Source organism: Phalacrocorax carbo, chromosome Z (genome assembly GCF_963921805.1).
Source record: "Phalacrocorax carbo chromosome Z, bPhaCar2.1, whole genome shotgun sequence".
NCBI lineage: Eukaryota > Metazoa > Chordata > Aves > Suliformes > Phalacrocoracidae > Phalacrocorax > Phalacrocorax carbo.
This window is the reverse complement of record NC_087548.1, coordinates 56,158,059-56,177,034: the sequence shown is the minus strand read 5'-3', so window position 1 is coordinate 56,177,034 and position 18,976 is coordinate 56,158,059. Positions and strand designations below refer to the sequence as shown.

The 18,976-nt window shown below is 44.2% G+C and overlaps 1 protein-coding gene and 1 long non-coding RNA gene across 4 annotated transcripts in view; one reads left to right on the top strand and one right to left on the bottom strand.

Moving 5' to 3' along the window:
* Positions 1-12,452, bottom strand: part of GNE (glucosamine (UDP-N-acetyl)-2-epimerase/N-acetylmannosamine kinase) — a 36,126-nt gene extending 23,674 nt beyond the window's left edge. Inside the window, exons 1-2 of one of the 3 annotated variants that reach the window (XM_064438546.1) lie at positions 12,305-12,452; positions 660-868 (exon numbers count right to left, since the gene is read on the bottom strand). In XM_064438546.1, coding sequence (XP_064294616.1) covers positions 660-868; positions 12,305-12,355 — 260 coding nt within the window. In that variant the 5' untranslated portion in view covers positions 12,356-12,452. Of the gene's footprint in view, positions 1-659; positions 869-2,745; positions 2,978-4,427; positions 4,564-12,304 lie in introns of those variants that run through there. The other 2 variants (XM_064438547.1, XM_064438548.1) reach the window with 2 other exon arrangements.
* On the top strand, positions 4,574-9,723 carry LOC135310540 (uncharacterized). The gene is made up of 2 exons (XR_010370635.1): positions 4,574-7,640; positions 8,090-9,723. It is a non-coding gene; the product is annotated as an uncharacterized LOC135310540 (long non-coding RNA).
* Positions 12,453-18,976: the final 6,524 nt, after the last annotated feature.

The window sequence follows — 18,976 nt, the reverse complement described above, 5'->3', positions numbered from 1 at the left end:
GGAGAATATTCATCCAGGACATGGGAAGTCCTTCCAGAGGAAGCGATTTGGACCAAGACATTCCATCGATGCAGGCAGGCCATCTAACTGCTTACTTAGAGGGTGTTAGGGAGGGGACCGACCCTAAACTCTCCTGCGAAACCATACCTAAATATATTAAGTTGTTTGTTTTGTCAGAAAAAGACAATCACCTTTTGCTTCCTCCACAGTCCTGGAAGTAAGAACTAACAGTATTCCCCTGGGATATGGAATATATAAGCACTTTCTCCAACAACTACGCAAAGCGAAAGAGCTGCAACCAAAAATGAAGATTATCTTTTCTCTGTGAAAATTAAAAACTGTAGCACATTTTCATTCAATAATCACCAGATTCTCAGGAAAATCTGAATGAATTGAGTTTCTCACTTCATATAGCCTGTGATCCTGTTGAATATCTCAGTTACACCATTTACCCAAGACTTTCTAAAATTCCAAGGTTGGTTGAAAAAAATACAGAAAAATGCAATATCAGAAGGAGCTGCAAAATTAAATAAAATCTGAAAAAAACCCTAAAATTTTGTTGCGTACATTCATGATGACAAGGATTTTGCTACCTAACATTCATGATGTTATCACTAACACCCCAGAAACATACTGACAGATACAAATATTCACCTTACCCATAATCATCAATCAGGTGGGAACCAAGCACTACGACATCAAGCTCAAAGAACTGTGGTTCTGCCTTAATACCAAACATAATGGGAGCTAATTTTGAATAATCAGCACGGTTGCAAGTAGCAACACAAACACGAAGTTTGTGGTTGTTTCCATTCTTCTCCATGACTTCCTTTTGTTTCTGTTTTGAAAGATTCTTGAAATACACTTCCTGAAATAACAGGGGGGTGGGGGGAAAGAAGCAGCATTAATAATGGTCTTTATAGCAAGTAAATGGTACACTTCATGAACAGCATGCACAAGTGCAGCCCACAATTGCGGACACATACTAACTCATCTATTGATAACAGACAACTGATACCTTACAGAACCTATTATTAGAAGATCTTAGAAAAGGGCTTTTTTTTAAAATAAAACTAACTTAATTTTAATACCTCTATTTATATAAATAATATATAAAGATTCTATATAAAGAGTATTTAGGTATTATGAAGCTCAACTATAATTAAACAGTAAAATGACCTTTTCCTGTTCAGATGGAAAGTTCTGTATAAGTGGAAAAATTATTGGTGCCTTAGTAAATGAAAGAAAAATAAAATCTCATATTCCAAAATGACACAATGGAACAAACGGCTAAAAGATACATCCACTGACAGACTCTGTAAACAACAAGAGAAAGTTTTTGCCCCAGTCGGTTCATGCACCTGTTAAACATACTTTGGTGAAGGTAAAGTGAGTTAAACATTGACTTCTAAACCCTTCCATACTATTTTGCAGGCCAAAGTACATAAAGATATTCAACAATACAATATCAGGTTACAGTAAGAAAGCAACTTTTGGAGACAAGTAGACAAAAAAGGATGATGATTATCATCAGGCAATTTGGAGGCTATTGGAAAATAAAAAGTGTTTCTAACAACTGAATGTCATAGAAACAGTATTTTCACAAGCAACATCAACAATTACTGTAATAAAATGCTTCCTCTAGTCCAATTTTACAGCTTGTTTAGTAGCTGATAAAACTATATAATAACTTTAATGGTTACCTCTCCTCTTTTTACTGTTTTGCCTTGCTGGTTTTTTTTTTCACTTAGCAATTAGAAAAAACATTTTAGAGAAAAAGAAAAGCCTATCAAAAAAAGGATACAGCAATAACTCCCCTAAAATAACCCAAATTTCCTCTCCCCCCAGACAGAAACTACTAAGTTGGTAGTAGAGAGTATCAGGCCAGGTATTTATAAGTTTTTCGTTGTTCTCCTTCTAAAAATAACTGGATTTTAAGTAAGTACCATCCTTTTGGTATGAAATCTAACATTATGTCAGATTTTTACTCCAGTTTAATGGCAAGTAAACTTTTTCCAGATTAATGCACAAGGGTTGCTCGTCTCTGACTTAGAGCAGTATCAATCTCTACTGGTTTTGACAGCTAGAGAAGCTCTTTCTGGGAAGCTGCTATGCAAGCATGACAATACTGACATCAAATGTTATGCTTCTTTTATATTACATTTAATCTTCTTTCAGCAAATTTTTAAAAGAAAGGCTATTGTGGCATCCCACTCTTATGAAACTTGAAAAAAAATCAGGAACTTTTCAAAGATCTCCCTATCTTTAACACAGATCAGTTTAGGTTTTATCACACATAACGAAACAATGTTTTAGTATAATAATCATGTTAGGGGGATCAGGTATCTACCCCTCGTCGTCAAAGGGTAAGGGACATTTCTAGTCTCCACTTGCAATCCATTATGGCTCTGCAAAACTATGACTGGCAGTGATGTTTTTTCTAGCTTAATTCCAACAATCCTGATTCCCAAGAGAGCAGTTTACCTTTCAGAATGAAACTGAAGTGGCAAAAAGCAAAGATGGCTGCCATGACTAAGCTCATAAGAAAAGGCCATTCTCATTTACTCAAACAAAGCAGCTATGGCTATGCCAATCAACTTCAGTAGAACAGATACAGCTTGGAACTTCAGCATTTGAATCCTATCATAACAAATAAAGCTGAGTCCCATGGATTCAGTCATAAAGTAATAGATACTATTTGACTTACATTGAGCCCCTTCATTTGAAATTATACTTGAACCTTACTTCAAAAGTCGTATGTTAATTAATCACTGTTGTACACTTTCAAAGGGTCAGTTGATAATCCTTCAGGCAAATTAATTATTTCCTTATGCTGAAAACATCTGCAGTTATGTATGTAAATGATGGCTGTTTTAATTCAAGCTTGCCTTTCTTTTTGTCCAATAGATCGGAAAGATCTTAAATGGATGTAAGAAATTCAGTACCTCATGTTGAAAATTTAGAAAGAATACTTTGCAGGATTTTTGATACTGTATAAAGGTGGGTCAGAAAGCATGTTATGCTGTATCACTTAGTGAAACCTGAGACCACATTAGCTAGATTCAGATTTATCAGAACCACCGCTTTCTCATTTCTAAGATGGAGACGGTTGGAGATGGTTCTGAGCAGGACATCCTGTCACTGAATATGTAAACCCAGCTACTAAATCAAATAAAATGATGTTTAATATGTCAAGGACACTTCTGAGATCCCTATACACTTGTCTTTCAAACTGCATGAATAATGTTAGTGTAGTTAGAAGCAAACCTCTCACAAGCTTCTTCAGGTCAGCCACTGTTGCACACATACTCCATACTATATAAACTGAGATGACAAAGTAAAAGGGCACAGAATAAGGAAGCGACAAAAGTGAGTTTACCAGAAGCTTGCTACTCCCGAGTCACCTGCCTGAGCAAGAACCATCACTCTGCCTAATCGGTTATCTTTTCATTTATGCAAATCAGGCTTTTAAGAAGCAGAATGGTTTTCTGTACTCCTTAACCTTCAAGCAACATCTAAAATTCTAGAATCCTTCAAAGCAACAGAAAATACCATCTCCTAAAATAATAAGTCTGTAAGTCATTAAAAAAAAAAATTTTGTGGTTCACATTAACTACAGATCTACCAGAACTGAACCACTAGATCACACATTTTTGTTGCCACACAGATCACACTCAATTACAGCTGCTATTGGCTGCAAAAATGGTCTCTTGAAATAATTTCAGAGATAGATGAGGAGATGCTTCAAAGGCATATGAACTGACCAGAACCAAAAGCAATTCATGCTGTTTGTGCCTTTCAACTTCTGTTAACGTTAGGTTTCAGTAAACCCCAAAGCAGAATTATTTTTAGTACTGCCTCAAACCTCTGTACCACAACTAACTGAAAAAGTTGCAAGTAAGCTTCACACAGGCCTTGGTGCATACGCAGTTTCTCTACTGGCGTCAGTCTTAACACGTATTTTTCTGAAGAACCAAAACATTTACGCTAGCAAAAGGACACGTGTATACACCCACACCTACGCCATTGTCTTTATTCCCTCAGAAGACTCGTGCACACCTCTCCATCTGCAGGAATTACAGAACCCTGCATCTCCCCAGCGCACGCACACGGGCCTTGGCACAGCCATTTCCGCTAATCCCCAGAGCCCACCCGCGCACACACCACCCGCGCAGGCCCACGGGCTTCATGCCCCTCCGCACACGTGTGCGCAGGCCCTGCCCGCCTCGCCCCGCACCCACCCTCGCAGCAGTGCCCATGCGCATGCGCCCTCCTCCCCCCACCGCTGCCCGCGACACCGCCCACGCGCAGCGGGGGCAGCACTTCCCGCCCGATGACGCGCCGGCGCCGGGGCGCTGACACCGGCGGCTCTGCAGAGCTCCCGCCGCCGCCCCACCCGCGCGCCCCTCCCCGCCCAGCAGCACGACCTGAGCGACCCCGGTCCCTCTGGGTGCCCGGACACCCCGCGTAGGTCGAGCCGAGCCGAGCCGAGCCGAGCAGAGCCGTCGCGGCGCCGCACCGCGATCACCTCGCCCCGCCCCGAGGCCGCAGCGGCGGCGCTGAAGCCGAGAGCATCAAAGACCAAGCCGGCGCGAAGGCCCCGCCCCCAGCAGGGCGGTCCCGCCCCGCCCGCCTCCGCGGGGTGCTGGGCGGGCCTCGCTGCGGCGCGCGCTGCCCCCGCCGCCTGGGGCTCGGAGCCTCCCGTGCGCGCCTGGCACCGGGCACCGCCCGCCCCCGGCGTGCTCAGAGTCGGCCTGCTCGGGCAGGAGCCGGGAGCAGCGTCGCGGTGGCCATCTCCCTTTGGAGGTGCTGAGCACGGGGGCTGTCCGTGGTGGTGCCTGCAGGGTCACGTGGCCGTTCGCCTTCACAACGAGGAACCGCATCCTGTGTCAGGACAGCGGTTTCTATGTGGAATAAACCTGGTGCAGTACTCATCAAAGCAATCCAGTTAAAACTGCTGAATGATCTTACAGGCTCAGTGGGGATTACCATCGTGTTAAGAGCTTTTAAAATGAGGGCTGTCTGGAAACGTATGACCTGTGAGGTTGCCTGTAGGAGATGAAAAGCGAGGACAGGAACAGCCCGCAGCAATGCATGGAAGAATATAAGAAGGTTGCCTGAACTTGCAGGCTGTGAGGAACTATAGCCTGCTACAGAGCACCTGCCCTGTAGCTCACAAAGAGTTTCTGGGCGTGATGCAGAATTCTGTGACTTTGGGATTAATTCGGCCAAGAATGCCAGCATCTCCTTAAATCCTGTTGACTTCATTGGCATGTGACACAATCAAGAAAGCTGTTATATGAGCTGTCAAGTATTGCTGATCATCGGTGTGTTTTGGTTGATTGGAAGAGTGATGTGTTTTGTTTTGTCACACTGGATGTGTTTTGGGGTCAAAGTGGTCTCTTATTCGTGAGATTACTGTGACTTGGATCCTGGTTCAATACCCCAGGCACCACGTGTAACAACAGCGAGCTATTCCCACTATATTTTGGAATGGATGCACCTAAATATTTGGGTAGCTAGTGTCACACAACTCTAGCAAAATGAGAATTCCTCTCGCATTTTTCTCCCCCTGATAGATATCATATTCGTGCGGCTGAAACCTGACAGCCTGCTGTGGTAGGGCCAGCACCTGCACTCTGACAATAGTTTTTCAGCCCAAACTGTATCTTTGCTCACACATATCTGATGTGTCTCGAATCCCTTCTGCTTTTGCCTCTACTTCTCAGAAAAATTAGCCTTAATAGTGACTCCTGTGTCTGACATACCTGGAAAAAAACACAGATGCAAGGAATGGAAATGGTTGCATTCCTGTCCTTTACTAGGGAGAAAAAGTTGACTTTTCTAGCAGTTAGGAATATTTGCTTAGAAAGGCTTTGAGGAACAAATACTTAAGTCTTCAACTAAAAAAAGGAATAGGAATAGGAATTATTGAAATGTAATCTAAAAAGTAAAGTAAAAAGCCTTTAAGACTTGCCCTAGCGGATTTAAAATTTTGAACTGTTTCCCAAGAGAAACAGAAAGAACATCTTACGGTGGCATTCATAAAATCCTCAGACAGCTGTGGTCCAATGAGTCATAGCTCCTCAAAGCCTCAGTGTTTTCAGAATATTGCAGCACACCCACTTCTCAAATTACAGGGGATCTTAACCTGAAATACTGACCAGTGGTAGTAATAGCAACTGGAAAGCACCTTTGGTTCAATTCATGTCCTGCTTAAGTTGTTTTCATTGTTCTCTGCATCACTAGATTTTCTTTGTGCATACTGCACATCGCTTAAAATCCTGTGTGCATTCTGGAAATGTCATTATAAGTAACTTTGAATTATCTCCGGTAAATGCTTTCTGGTTATCATAAGCTCTCCAGTATATCTATATGTGGTTTCACCGAAACAAAATGCTGAGGAAGAGCCTGAATCATATCTGAGCATAAAAATGTGTATATATTTACAAATTTGGAATTATACTAATACTTTTGCAGCTATAAGCAACTGCTTTGAAAGTTAATTATTCTTACAGCAGTATGAGTGCATCGCTTGATGTATTTTTTCCTGAAATGTTTTAATGGTGTTTCAGCATCTTGCAGCACAAGCTTCAGAAGACGGGAAAATTTATGCTCTTTTTTGTTACTTCTCACCCACAGACCTTACATATTATATAAATAGGATGAAGTTTGTCTTGTGTTACTGTCCCAAGTCTCTCCAGCAGAGACAAATGCTATCCAGAAAGATGAGATGGGAGGAGAAGCCTCACCCCATAATCTTGCCTGCTGCCGTACCCTTTGCTGCTCAAAATCTCCAATGACACTGTGATGGTCTCCTGTCCTAGCCAAGCCTAGGGGCAGTACTGGGGCTCATTAGAGGAGTAGGGTCTCAGTGTTCGCATTAATTCATTGGCCTTCTCCTCATCAAAAAGCTATGCAGCAATGGTAAAAGCCCTGTAGGGACAAAATGGACATTAATACACAAAGTGCTGGGAAATACTGGAAATGAGGAGCTTCTTTCTAGAGAGATCATGATGCTTAAGATTTGAACAGAAGGACCAAGATCATCTGGTTTGGTTTGCAGCTGGCTCAAAGATCATACTCTTCGGAAACCCATCCTGAAAGATACTAAATTGTGGTCTGACAAGGGATTTGTCATTGCGTGACTGTCCAGGAGGTGGATAGTGTGCAGTCGGTAGCACTGTGATCTTTGCACTGGGGCTAAGCATCACGTTGCTTCCTTCTCCCTGAAAGCAAAGGAATGTCTTTTTAAATCAACATCTACATGAGGTGGAGCTTTAATTACGTCTTCCCTTAACTTTTCATTTATATCTATTTTATTTATGTCAAAACCAGTTGCTGAGTGTAAGAAAGTGAAAACTTAGCTGATTTTCAAAAGCAACTAGAAGCAGCTGTCCATGTCAATTCTGTACTGTCCAGCCTAGGTTGGGGTCAGTCTTGTGATGGAATTCTTTCTCTTACTGTGCTGATGATGCCTGTGCTGTGTTTCTAAACGCCTTGATCAGCAGCCAACATGGTTTACTTAAAACAGCTTGGGGTATGTTCCAACAGGAATGAGTAAAGCCACTGTACATACTCAAGAGTATTTGGACAAAAGCCAGTGAGGAATCAACTTGATTGGAAGCTGTCGTCACTAGGTAAGAACAGTGGGTAAGTCTGCCAAATACCAGATCCCAGTTTCCACCTCAGCTACAGGTGGGAGAGTTATTTGTTATGCGTACTTGGTTGAGGAAACCATGCAGAATTAACAGCCAGGTTATCTGGATGCAAATGGATCTCATATGTGAAAGACCGGAAAGCAAATTCTGCTAAGCTATCTCAGTTCTGGTCACTTTGGGCTTTTGTCACAATAACAAGTTGTCTATATTTCTTAAAAGAGGAAAGTTTGCAAAAGTGAGCTTAATTTTCTATGCAGCTTTCAGTGGAAGCTAAACCAAAGTTGTTTCTGCTTCATTCCTACTAGATTATCACAATTTTAAAGATGCAAGATACCAAAATTACCATGTACCAGTGGTGCTGTGGCTCTAACCTTCTCTCCTGCTCTGCACCATGCAGCCCTCTGCCCTCACTCCAATCTTTCTTTCAGCAGGTGCAAAGAGACTGAGGGCGAATTGTGTTGCCTGTCCAGAGAGGAGCAGCTGTGCATGTGGGTCTTGTGGAGGCTTGTGAACTCTAACAAAGGTGCAAGAGCTGTGCCATCTTGGAGCAGGAAGTCCAGCAGGCCAGAAGTTGGGAGAAAGGGAGAGGAGGAGCCAGAAATTATAATCTAGTGATAAGCATGCCTAATTTTTCCACTTAAAATTGACATACGGTGTTGAAAAGAAAGGTAAATGGCTGGCAGTAAGGAGGAACACTGCATCAAACTCTGGCCTCTTCTCAGTATTAATAAATACCTCTGTTGCAGACAGGTCTAGAAGTTGCTATTTGCTCTTCTTGTCCAACTAGCATCTTTTTTTTTACACCTTCTTATCCCTTCTGAGGCTCTACACCGTCCTACTTGCACGCAGCTGTGTTTTCAATGTGACTGTCGGCTGACAAATATTTGAAATATGTCTTCACTGGTAATTCCTAACTTCTAGTTTTAAGGGGTAACAATGCTACTACATAATTACAAAAAAAAAAAATCTGTTAAGCAGAGATCTGATGCAGGACTAAAGAATGATAATAGTAAACATGTATTTACATCTTTTTTCCATATTAAAAGAATATTTGTGTGTAGTTTGTGGACTTTTACTTTGGCTATTAAAAGCACTAAGACAAAAACGCGATGAAAGAAGAAAATGTAATTGAAAAGGTGGTGAAAGCACAAAACATATAGTCAGTTTACAGTTTCTAAGACAGATAAGGGAATTTTGAGAGACAGAGAATATAAAATGAGCAAAAGTGCAGCTGTAGCTGTCACTAAACTCAGGGTAAATCCTCCTGTCTTTGCACCTTGTAACACAATAGGTATCGTTAACTGAGTTATTCAAATGTCTTCTTTAATCATGTGACTTTTGCAGCAATCTTAAATCCTAAACTATTACATTTCCTTTACATTTACATTACTATTACTATGACATTAAATCCTAAACTATTTCCGGAAACAATTTCAGATTTTTCATTGGAAAAAGCTTGCAGAGATGTAATGGAAGGCTCAAAAGCCAGTCAAAGCACAGGGTTTTCTGTATCAGGCATTACACAGAAGTTTGTCTTTGTTTTTAATTCAGGGTCAAGGATAAAATGTCCTCATTTTTTGTTTAGAGTATCTATAGCCCTTATTTTCATTACCAGCAATCCCCAGAAATTGTTTTGGTTTTCCAATCAAGAAACAGAAGTCAACGAAAAGGAAAATCAAGCACACAGTTTTAAAAGAGGTACTATCTCTAAATGTAAAGAAATCCTTCAACCAACAAACCTTCTGTAAATGTGCTTTACTTGGACAGGAAACCAGGACCTTGTATATGATGAAGAGCAGACCTTTGGAGTTTGGGATGACATTTAGGAAAGAAAAATCCCCCCACATGTTAAATGGCCATTTACTTCTTTTTGATACTTATCTGGAAAAAAAGTCATATGAAGAGCATCTGAGTCTGCTGTTACTCTGACTTAACTTTTAGGATGGTCTAATTTTCTCAGCTGAATTTGCTATCCATGTTCATTAAAGCTTTGATTTAGTACTGGCTGTTTTAATGAAAGATGGTCCAGAATTACAAAGAAATAAAAGCAACTGCTAAAATACTTCCTGATTTTGCAGGAAGGGCAAGTCCCTTGATAGACATTCTAACTCCAACGTGCATGTCCGTAGGCTATGCTGAGTCCCTCTGGGAAAGACCATGCACCATTGAGAGACAAGCAGTCTATTTTCCCAAGGCCTTCTATGTGCCAAGATGTAGGAGGTTACTCAAAATCATGTGGTTACAGATCATCTTCTGACTGTCCTGGCTGCTGAGAAAGTATTATTAGAAACTCTGCCTGAATATCCCTGCCGTTTGGCAAGTGAGACTCCATGTTGTGAGAGGCTCTCCCTCTAACTTTTCCTGTGCTTTTCTGAAACCTCCTGGTGTATCTCTGAAACGCAGTTGTGAAGTACTGACATTGTGTAGCATGCTCTTATGCCTGTATTTTCTCATACAAAGTTCTATGAGCCATGTTAATCTTTTACAATGAAACTGTAAGAGAAATCATCCAATTTGAACAGGATTTTCAAAAGGACATTTTGTATTTTCAGAGCTAAGTACTTAGTGGGAAAAACAATATGATTGGCTTCTACCACATGAAATAATATTTATGGAAAAGATTACAGGGATCTTGGACACTGCCTAGTCTCAGTTTTACATAACCATATAACCATAAAAATCCCCTTTCCCTAGCCAGCACAGTGTTGATGGGAATCTCCTTTCCTTAATTACTTCCCCTAGTGTGGGCTGCCAACCTTCTTACTAGCTAAAGTTCTCCAGGCTGCAGGTAGACTTGTTCAGTGTGACATGCGAAAGAAGCAATGCAGAAGAGGTGAGAAATCTGGTAGAAGAGTGCTCCCAAGTCAAAAAGTCCATTTAGTTTTTGTGTACTAACATTTTAATTTAAAGTCTTGGGGGACATGCAAATGTTCTGCAGTCTCCATCAGCGCCCTTGATTTCCTTAACACGAATAGGGAGCTTTGTTAATTTTCACTTCTGTCCCTAAGTAGGTTTACTCTTTAGCATCTGATGTACTGACACAGTGGTGTCATATTTGGACTTAGAGCACCATAGGGAAACACTGCTACAAGAAGGCAAAAAAATGTCCATTAATTTCTTACTTAAAAATAAGGACAACGGACATATTTTCAGCACTCAGTGGAAATCTATCTCTTTAAAGGCTAAATCTGAGTCTTAGATGGAAGCCTTCATTAGAGAATATCTGAGGTGATCGTATTTCTCCACATCTCCAGATCTCAGGGAGACCTGGAGCCAAATCTGAAGTCAAAGCTGGCTGAGAGGCAAGAGGAAAGGGAGGCTATGTTAAGAAACACTTCAGAGAAAGAGGCATTTCCAGCTGACACGGTAAGACATTCAGATTCAGATGGAACTGGCTTTCCTTGCCTAATAGGCACACACCTTTTGTTTTGGCAAACATCACCTTGACGCCTTTTCCACACCCTTTCTGCGTGAAAGAGCCATGTCCCCTGGTAGCATAAAACAGCTGACAGGCTGCCAGAAAACCTGCTCTACAGGTGGCCAATTGAACAGCCTGGGGCCATAGCATCAGCAGAACTAATTCCTGCTGTGTGAGCGCTGGCCAAAGAGCAAGGAATCAGGACCATGCCCTGCTAGCTTGCCTGGCACTTTGACCCCCCCTCCAGTGCCACCTTCCCAACCTTTCTGGAATTGCTGTCCCTCTTCTCCCTGCTGCATGCCTCTTCTCTGCCTTTCCCTCAGCGTTGAGTTCATTTCACTTGTTAGCTGAATGCCTTTTGAGAAAACCTACCTAAAAAATTACCCCACAGAGCTCAAGCCCCCTTGTTACCCTGCTTGCATTCATGTATCTTCTCCCACGCCTGGTCCATATCCTGCTTCGATGTGAATCCTCTGAGGAAGAAAGATGCCTTTCTTCCCACTGTGCCTGTCCAGCACCATGGCATGGTGGGGCCATTCGTCATTGTCACTGGTATATCAGCAAAAAAAACCTGATTAATACTCCTGAAACCCTGAGGAGACCACCCTCTAGGGAGTACTGCAACATGGGTGAGTCCAAACCTAGTCTCTCATCTCCCAAGTAACAGACAGTGAAGTCACAGTGACAAGGAATAGCTTGGGAAGATCACCAGCTCCCCATAGTTTGCTGTGGACTTAATGATGAAAAGAGAATCCAGAGAGAATGGGCGCAAATGGGCAACCATTTAGCGCCGTTCTGCGGAGAACTTGTGAACGCCCAGCACATGAGCCGCCACGGCCGCAAATCCCAGATGGAGAAACGGAGGCACAGCGTCGGGTCCCGCGTTGGCCCGGGAGACGGCACCTGCCGTCACATCCTCGCCGGGCGGGCAGGGTCGCTCCCTCCCGGGGTTCACCACACGCCGGCTCGCCCTCCCACGCGGGGCTGCCCTCGCCCGGGCCGCCTGCGGACGGGCTCGGCGGAGCGCTGCCTCCCCCGGGGAGGGCGCGGGCCGCCCGCCCGCCGCCCCGGCTCGCTCCCCCGCCTGGGAACAGCCGCTGACGAAGGGCGGCTCCCGCAGCCCCTGCAAAGCGGGCACGCCCGCGAGCGCTCCCCCGCCCGCACCGCCGGGGCCTCCCCCTCCCCCCCGGACCCCCGCCGGCGGCGAGCGCATCAGCTGACTTACGTGGGGGCCGCGGCCGAGCGGTTCCCGGTGCGGCGGCGCGTTGGTCCCCATGGCGGTCGGCACGACCCCGGCGCCGAGCCGCTTCCCGGGCAGCTCTGCCGCTGCCAGGCCCGGGCCGCCGGGCCGCCGCGGGAGCGGCACCCGGGGCCACGCCGGGACCGCCCCGCGCCGCAAGCACCGCCTCCGCCCGCCGCCGGGCGGGGGCCGCGCTCGGCCCTGGAAGGTGCCGGAGGGGCCACGGAAGACAGGGTTCTGCGGGGACTTCCCGGCTGTTCTGGGATAAGGCCGAGCCGCGGCGGGGGCCGTCAGGCGCGCTGGGCGCCAAGGCTTTAGCGCTGCATTTGCGAAGTCTGTGCCGGTGTCCCTGCGGGGCAGCGTGGGAAGCGGGGGTCTGTACTCAGGGTGCTCCGCGCGTTGGGCAGTATTGCCTCCTAGTGTGCTTCGGTGTGTCAGGGAGCCATTTCCCTCCTGGGTACCAGCTGTGCACGCCCAGCAGGTAGGAGATGTAGGCAGCCTTACTGCTGCTAAGCCTGCTCTGTGGATGCTAACAGCTAGTATCGATGACACGTTGTGTTTTTAACATTGCCAAGACTAACCAGATCCATTCAGAACAACAGGGACCGAAGGCTGGCCCAAGGCAAGCGGCTCAGGAAACGTGTATGGCACCTGCATCAAACAAGCAAGTCTTCCAAGCACAGGTCCGAAAGACAGCAGCAGCCAGAACTTCAGAAGTCTGATTCCAGCTTCTTGCCTTCACGTATACCATTTCAAGGCTGTGTCTTGCTGTGGCTTGTTTGCAGTTGTACCTCTGACACCTTTAGGGTCCTGGGGCCTGCATGTTTTCCCTGTCCCAAGGGAGTCCTGCAGGGGGACACCCTTTTCACACAGGGCCCAGAGCTGTTGTAGGCACTTGCGTGACCCCTGACTTTCAGGGCCATCTTGGAGTACTTGCAGTTCTTTCCTTACTGTCTTTTGATCTCCGATATGCAGGTCTTCGTGTTTGCAGAGAAATTACTTGTCTCTGGCCATTCTTTCATTTCCTGCTTGTTTTTCCTGAAACACACATGTTCAACGTAACACATAAATTTATAACAGAAGCACTCCAGTAAGCAGGTCAGTCTACAGCACCTGTAAATTTTACTGATTGACTCTTCCGCTGTGCCCAGATTTAGGCTTATACACAAGCAGTTTAAAAATAGTGGCTGTGACTATTGCTGAGAGATTTTTTTTAACTTGGGATCAACATGCTATGCTGTTTCAGTTCATCCCTTTGTAGCCATGGCAGTTTATAATTTTATATTTTTTTCATTCTGTTAGTACAGTGTGTTTCTAGCTACTCATTTTATCCTGTTATATATCTAGAAGGTGGACTGCTAAGGCAAGCATCAGAAGAAAAGAAAGAACAATAAGGCAGCAACAAAAGACTTCAAAAGAGTAGAATCAGAGAAAAAGGAGGTACTGTGTTAGTTTGCTGTGAACCATATGCCGCAATTTTTTCCCTTATTTTCCACATATATACCAGCATGATTTTTCTTTCACAATATATTTTAACTGTGAGTTCTTTTGCTGTTAAGTTCTCTGCTTTCTTTGTCTAAGAAAAATTACCTCATTTTTTCTGTATGCAATCTAACCTGAAACCCACCAGTGTTACACACTGTTCTACTGAAGTCACATCCTCTACACGTGTTTGCGGCTCCTACTGCTTCTCAGCACTGAAACGTTCACTTAATAGATTTTCTACTCCCAGGCCTGCATTATGCATGTGTATGTGTGTATGCATACATATAAATATATATGCAGGTATATATTTTTTTTAAACCTGTTTGCCAGTTGTGGGAGATTTCAGAAAACAAGCTATATACAAATTTCCCAGTGTCGGATACTTGGCTTCTAAAATTTCTCCGTTGTTGTCAAAAAAAAGGACATTAGATTTGGAGCTTGAGGCTGTGTTCCTTTCTTGGGACAACACTACACAGAAAGAAAAGCCCAAATTCCCGTGGCCTCCCCAAGGCCAATTCCCTTCTTACTGTACTTTTCCAGTTTAGCAGACATTTGTCATCCTGCTTCTCCAAATCTCACTGATCATTTGCCTGGCATGGGACCTTTACTTCCTACTCTTCTGATGATTAATTCACTTCCGGAATGATGGGCTTTTGTTTTGGATTTATACTAATGTTAAGTTCATTTATTTAACTCAAATTTTCCACAGTGCTACATAATACAGTACTAAAGGGACAATTAAGTCTGCCGGTAATGGTGTCTGCTGTGCTGCCTCTGTGTTAGCTTTGTCTCCCACCGTAAGGTCTCTGTCTTTTGCTTTTCCTGCAACTTTGCAAAAGCAGGAGCCTAGAGAACAGGATGTTGGCCTGAAACATCCTTGAGTCTGCTCTGAAAACTAACAAAATGCCTTCAGACAAATGAACGTGCTCAAGTGCTTGCAGGAGCAGTCAAGTGTTCTTGTCCTGGTCCGTTTTGCCATATGGTGCTTTCCCCAGTGTGCAGGAAAACACGACCACAGTAAAGTACCCCCAAGGTGTTTGAGGCTCTGCACCAAAGTAGTATGAACAGCTCAGTGCCTTTGTCTTGGCTTCCCTACCTGAAAGGTCGTTGTTACTCTCAGGCAGGCTCTACAGGCATACCTGTGTAGGCATGGTAACATGTAAGTGTAAGGCTTTATGCAGGAGGGATCACTGCTGGATGCATAAAGTGAACCTTTGACAAGGTTTTTCCTCGCTATCCCTTGGCTTAGAGTAGCAACAGGTCATTTCTGTGATATGTCCACACTCCTTCTCTGCACAAATGACAAACATAGGGGAGGCTTGTATTCCTGCTAGTCTTGACTGGGCTTGTTGGGCACCTAAGGAAGTACAAGTTATTTGGGCCTAACTAAGTCCCTGTCTTCTCACACAAAACCAGACCTTCAGGTGCCATATCTGGCCTTGTCTTCTGGCCTCTCCTTTAGGGAACAAGTCTTCGTAAAATGTTGTTGCCCAGTGTCCACTCAGTCTACAGTCTAGAAAATTATTACATTTTTAATAAAATTTTGATCAATTTTATTTGGCAGAATTTTCAATTCCTTTACCTCTTCCCCCCATTTAATCAGACCAGTGGCTTGGTGTTGGAGATAACCCCTGTGAACTGGGGTGTTCTGAGGAACAGGCTGCACGATCAACTCAAACAGAGCTGCTTGCATTGCTGACCAAGTTGGGCAGCTAGCACACAGCTGACAGCAGCCTGGCTGTCTGGTAATGAGAGGGAAGAACAAAAGGCTTTGCCTTTGTACAGTTGTATGAGTTATTAAAATGAAGGGTAGTATAGTGATATATAGGATATACACCGATGACTTCAAACATCCATGCCTGTTCTCCACACCCCTCCACTGGCTTTTCCTACTGGAAGGCAGGTAGCACCACCCTTTCCCTGCTAATTTTGCCTGGGCTTTCAACAGCTCCTTACAGGATCATGTGATCTCTGTTTTGGAGTTTATACAGTCTAGAGTCCTCTGCCCTTCACAAATGAGGAGGCACTGGGGATGGTGGAAACTGAAATGTGGACCTGGAAGTTTTGCAGAAGGTTTTTCTGCTCCTGTGTGGGGATTCAGAGCCCTGAGCTGGTGTCGCAGGAAGTTGAGAGTAAATGTTAGCTCCTCTGTCCTCTCCTAGGATATGCTTACTTCTCTCTGCTTTGGGGCAAAGAGGGATAGAAAGTGCTTTTCCAGGAATCTCTGATTAAACAATTAGCCTTGCTATACTAGCTTTTCTTGTTCAACCTTCCTCTTTGTCCCCTTATTTGCCTCCAAGCTGTTCCTGTGAAAATAGCATGTGAACAAAATCCACTCAGAAAAGAGCAGACACTCTTAATGTAGTTCATGCAGGCTGTTATAAAAATGTCGGTGCAAACACTACAGGAATTTAGTACAGCAATTAGGACAGTAAAGTTATTGAAGGAGAAAGCAAGTGGCTGAACTTACAAAATGACAGAAAAAGAGGTGGTTTCTACCAGCCACCGCAGTGAGGGACTGTGGACTCCTCAGGCCAGCTGGGGCCTTTCCTTTTCATCCCCTGTGTAAGACCCTGGCCAGACTGTCTGACAGGTGTGGAACAGGGGTTCGGGCCCCCAGCAGTGGGGACTCTGGGCTGAGAGGGAGGTGAATGGGAAGGCTCTGTGTGGAAAATCCCTAGGCTTGCAGGCTTGATAAGACTGGGTAGCTTGTTCAGATTCAAACATGATGATGAATATTAGCTCACTCATATTTGATAAAAAGGTCAAAGCTCCATCCAAAATTCCAAGGGTGCTAACATGGTAAAGGCACTTGAGTTTCTGTAGGTAGTGGCATACAGTACAGTGAATGGCTAATACATTTAGTTACCCACAACTCATTAAAAGTAAAATCAATACCATCTGAAATATAAAAGCATCTCTCTGCTACTAGGAGCAGAACATCACATTTTTTGACATGTCCACAGCCTGTTTCAACACTCAGTGGAATCAGATCTTACCCCTGAGCCAGGTTTTGGCTAAGTTCTCTGTTGTAATCCCAATAATGTGGCTGTATGCAATAAGGTTCTCAGAGTAATGGTTTAGTACACAAGCTATGTGGTGCCAGAGAAAAGCATGTTTACTCTTGGTAAAGCTTCAAGCTCTGCTGGACCTGCAGAATCCTGCTTAGATGGAGTTCAAGGAAGTATTTGTAATGGTGGTTATCTTCTGACTGTTCAGACAGCATTGAACTACAATCCCTGCTACATTCTTGTGAAGCAGGAGACCGGGAAAAATACACTTACATAGCTAAATATGTGTGGAAGCAGGCTGGAGGTAGGAGATGGCATAGGATGATTACCTAGAAAACAAGAAGGATCCATCTGGTGTCCTGTATAAAAAAAGGGGCACATTTTGCTTACAGGGTTTTACCTGGGAAGATTGCAGATACCCATATACCTTGGTGACTCCTATTGACACTTGCTCTGGTGCTAGAAAAGGCAAATATAAAAACAAATATTTTGAGGGAGTTGAGTGATTAGCTCAAGGAAATTTCAAGCTTCTCTAAGGAGGCCTGTGCCAGTATGCAGGAGTCATAAGGTCTAATTAATCTTTCAGGAAATGGATCCATGTGACTGTTAGACTGTCTTGCACATGATTTTTGGTAAGAAAAAGCATGCAGAAAAGAGCACTTGCTTGTTACGGAGAGAACACCACTGTTAGAGGATGGTCCTCAGACAACCTCTGTCCTTAACTAAAGCTGGGGAAGATACCCTTACCTGCTTCCTACCTCACTGCTGTGGTGAGATATAACAGGGGGACCAGCCAAGATCCAGCACTTTCCAATAAACCCTAGTTCTTCACAGTGTTGACTGTAACAGAGTGACAGAGTGGCTGATACACCAGAACGTTGTGCTGCTGTTTAGCAGGACCTTGACCTCATACAGTTCAGCAAAGAAAAGTGTAAAGTCCTGGATGAATTCACCTTTGGATGAATAACCCCATGCACCAGTATATGCTAGAGGCCAACTGGCTGGAAAGCAGCTTTGCAGAAAAGGACCTGGGGGTCCTGGTGGACACCAAGTAGAACATGAATCAGCAATGTGCACTTGTGGCAAAGTAGATGAATGGTATCCTGGGCTACGTTAGGAGGAGTGTTGCGAGAGTTGGAGGGGATTGAGAGAGTGATCTTTCCCCTCTATTCAGCACTGGTAAGGTCATACCTGGAATACACTGTCAAGTTCTGAGCTTCTCAGTGAAACAGAGATAATGGAGCTACTGGAGAAGGTCCAGTGAAGGGCTGCAAAGATGATTGAGGGCCTGGAGCATCTTCCATACGAAGAAAGGCTGAGAGAGCTAGGATTCTTATAATTGTGTTCCAATATCTGAAGGGAGGGTGTAAAGAAGAGGGAGCCAGGCTCTTTTCAGTGGTGCCCAGTTACAGGCAATGGGCACAAACTGAAACACCGGAGATTCCCTCTGAACCTCAGGAAACACTTTTTTATTGTAAGGGTGACTGAGCCATGGCAGAGGTTGCCCAGAGAAGTGGCAGAGTTTCTCTTCTTGGAGATTTTCAAAAGCCACCTTGACATAGTCCTGGCAACTGGCTTTAGGTGGTGCTGCTTGAGCAGGGGGGTTGGACTGGATGACCTCCAGAGATTGCTTCCAACCTCAGTCATTCTATGATTCTGTGTTAGATGTTGTAAAGTATTGAAGGCATCCAAAAGATCCTACAGGTCATGTACTGGCAGCTGAAGGCCATAAGGGATGCTTAAACATGTCTAATATTATATCAGAAACCTATGTTTAAATGACTGAATTGTTCCTTGAGTGTGTCTTGGCAGTTACTTCTCCAAAGGGCAAACCTGTTCCACTCAGCATTGTATTTATGGAAGGGCAGGGACAGGATGTGGATCCTGTTGAAGAGGAAGATATTTGACTTACAGGTGTTGGCTCGTTTGGTGTGTCAAATGACATATTGCAAAAGTTCCTGCAGTTTTTTCCCAAGTGTGGACTTTTTACAGTGTTGTTTTTTTCAATTTTTTTTTCGTGGTCACGTTTTGGTTCTATTGTTTCATGGTTTGGATCCTTGTAGGACCAAATGTGTATTTAACTTTTATGGTGGCAAGGGACAATTCAACACATGTGGCCTCAAATATCAAGGTAGAAAAGGTCTGGGAGCCTAAATACCTG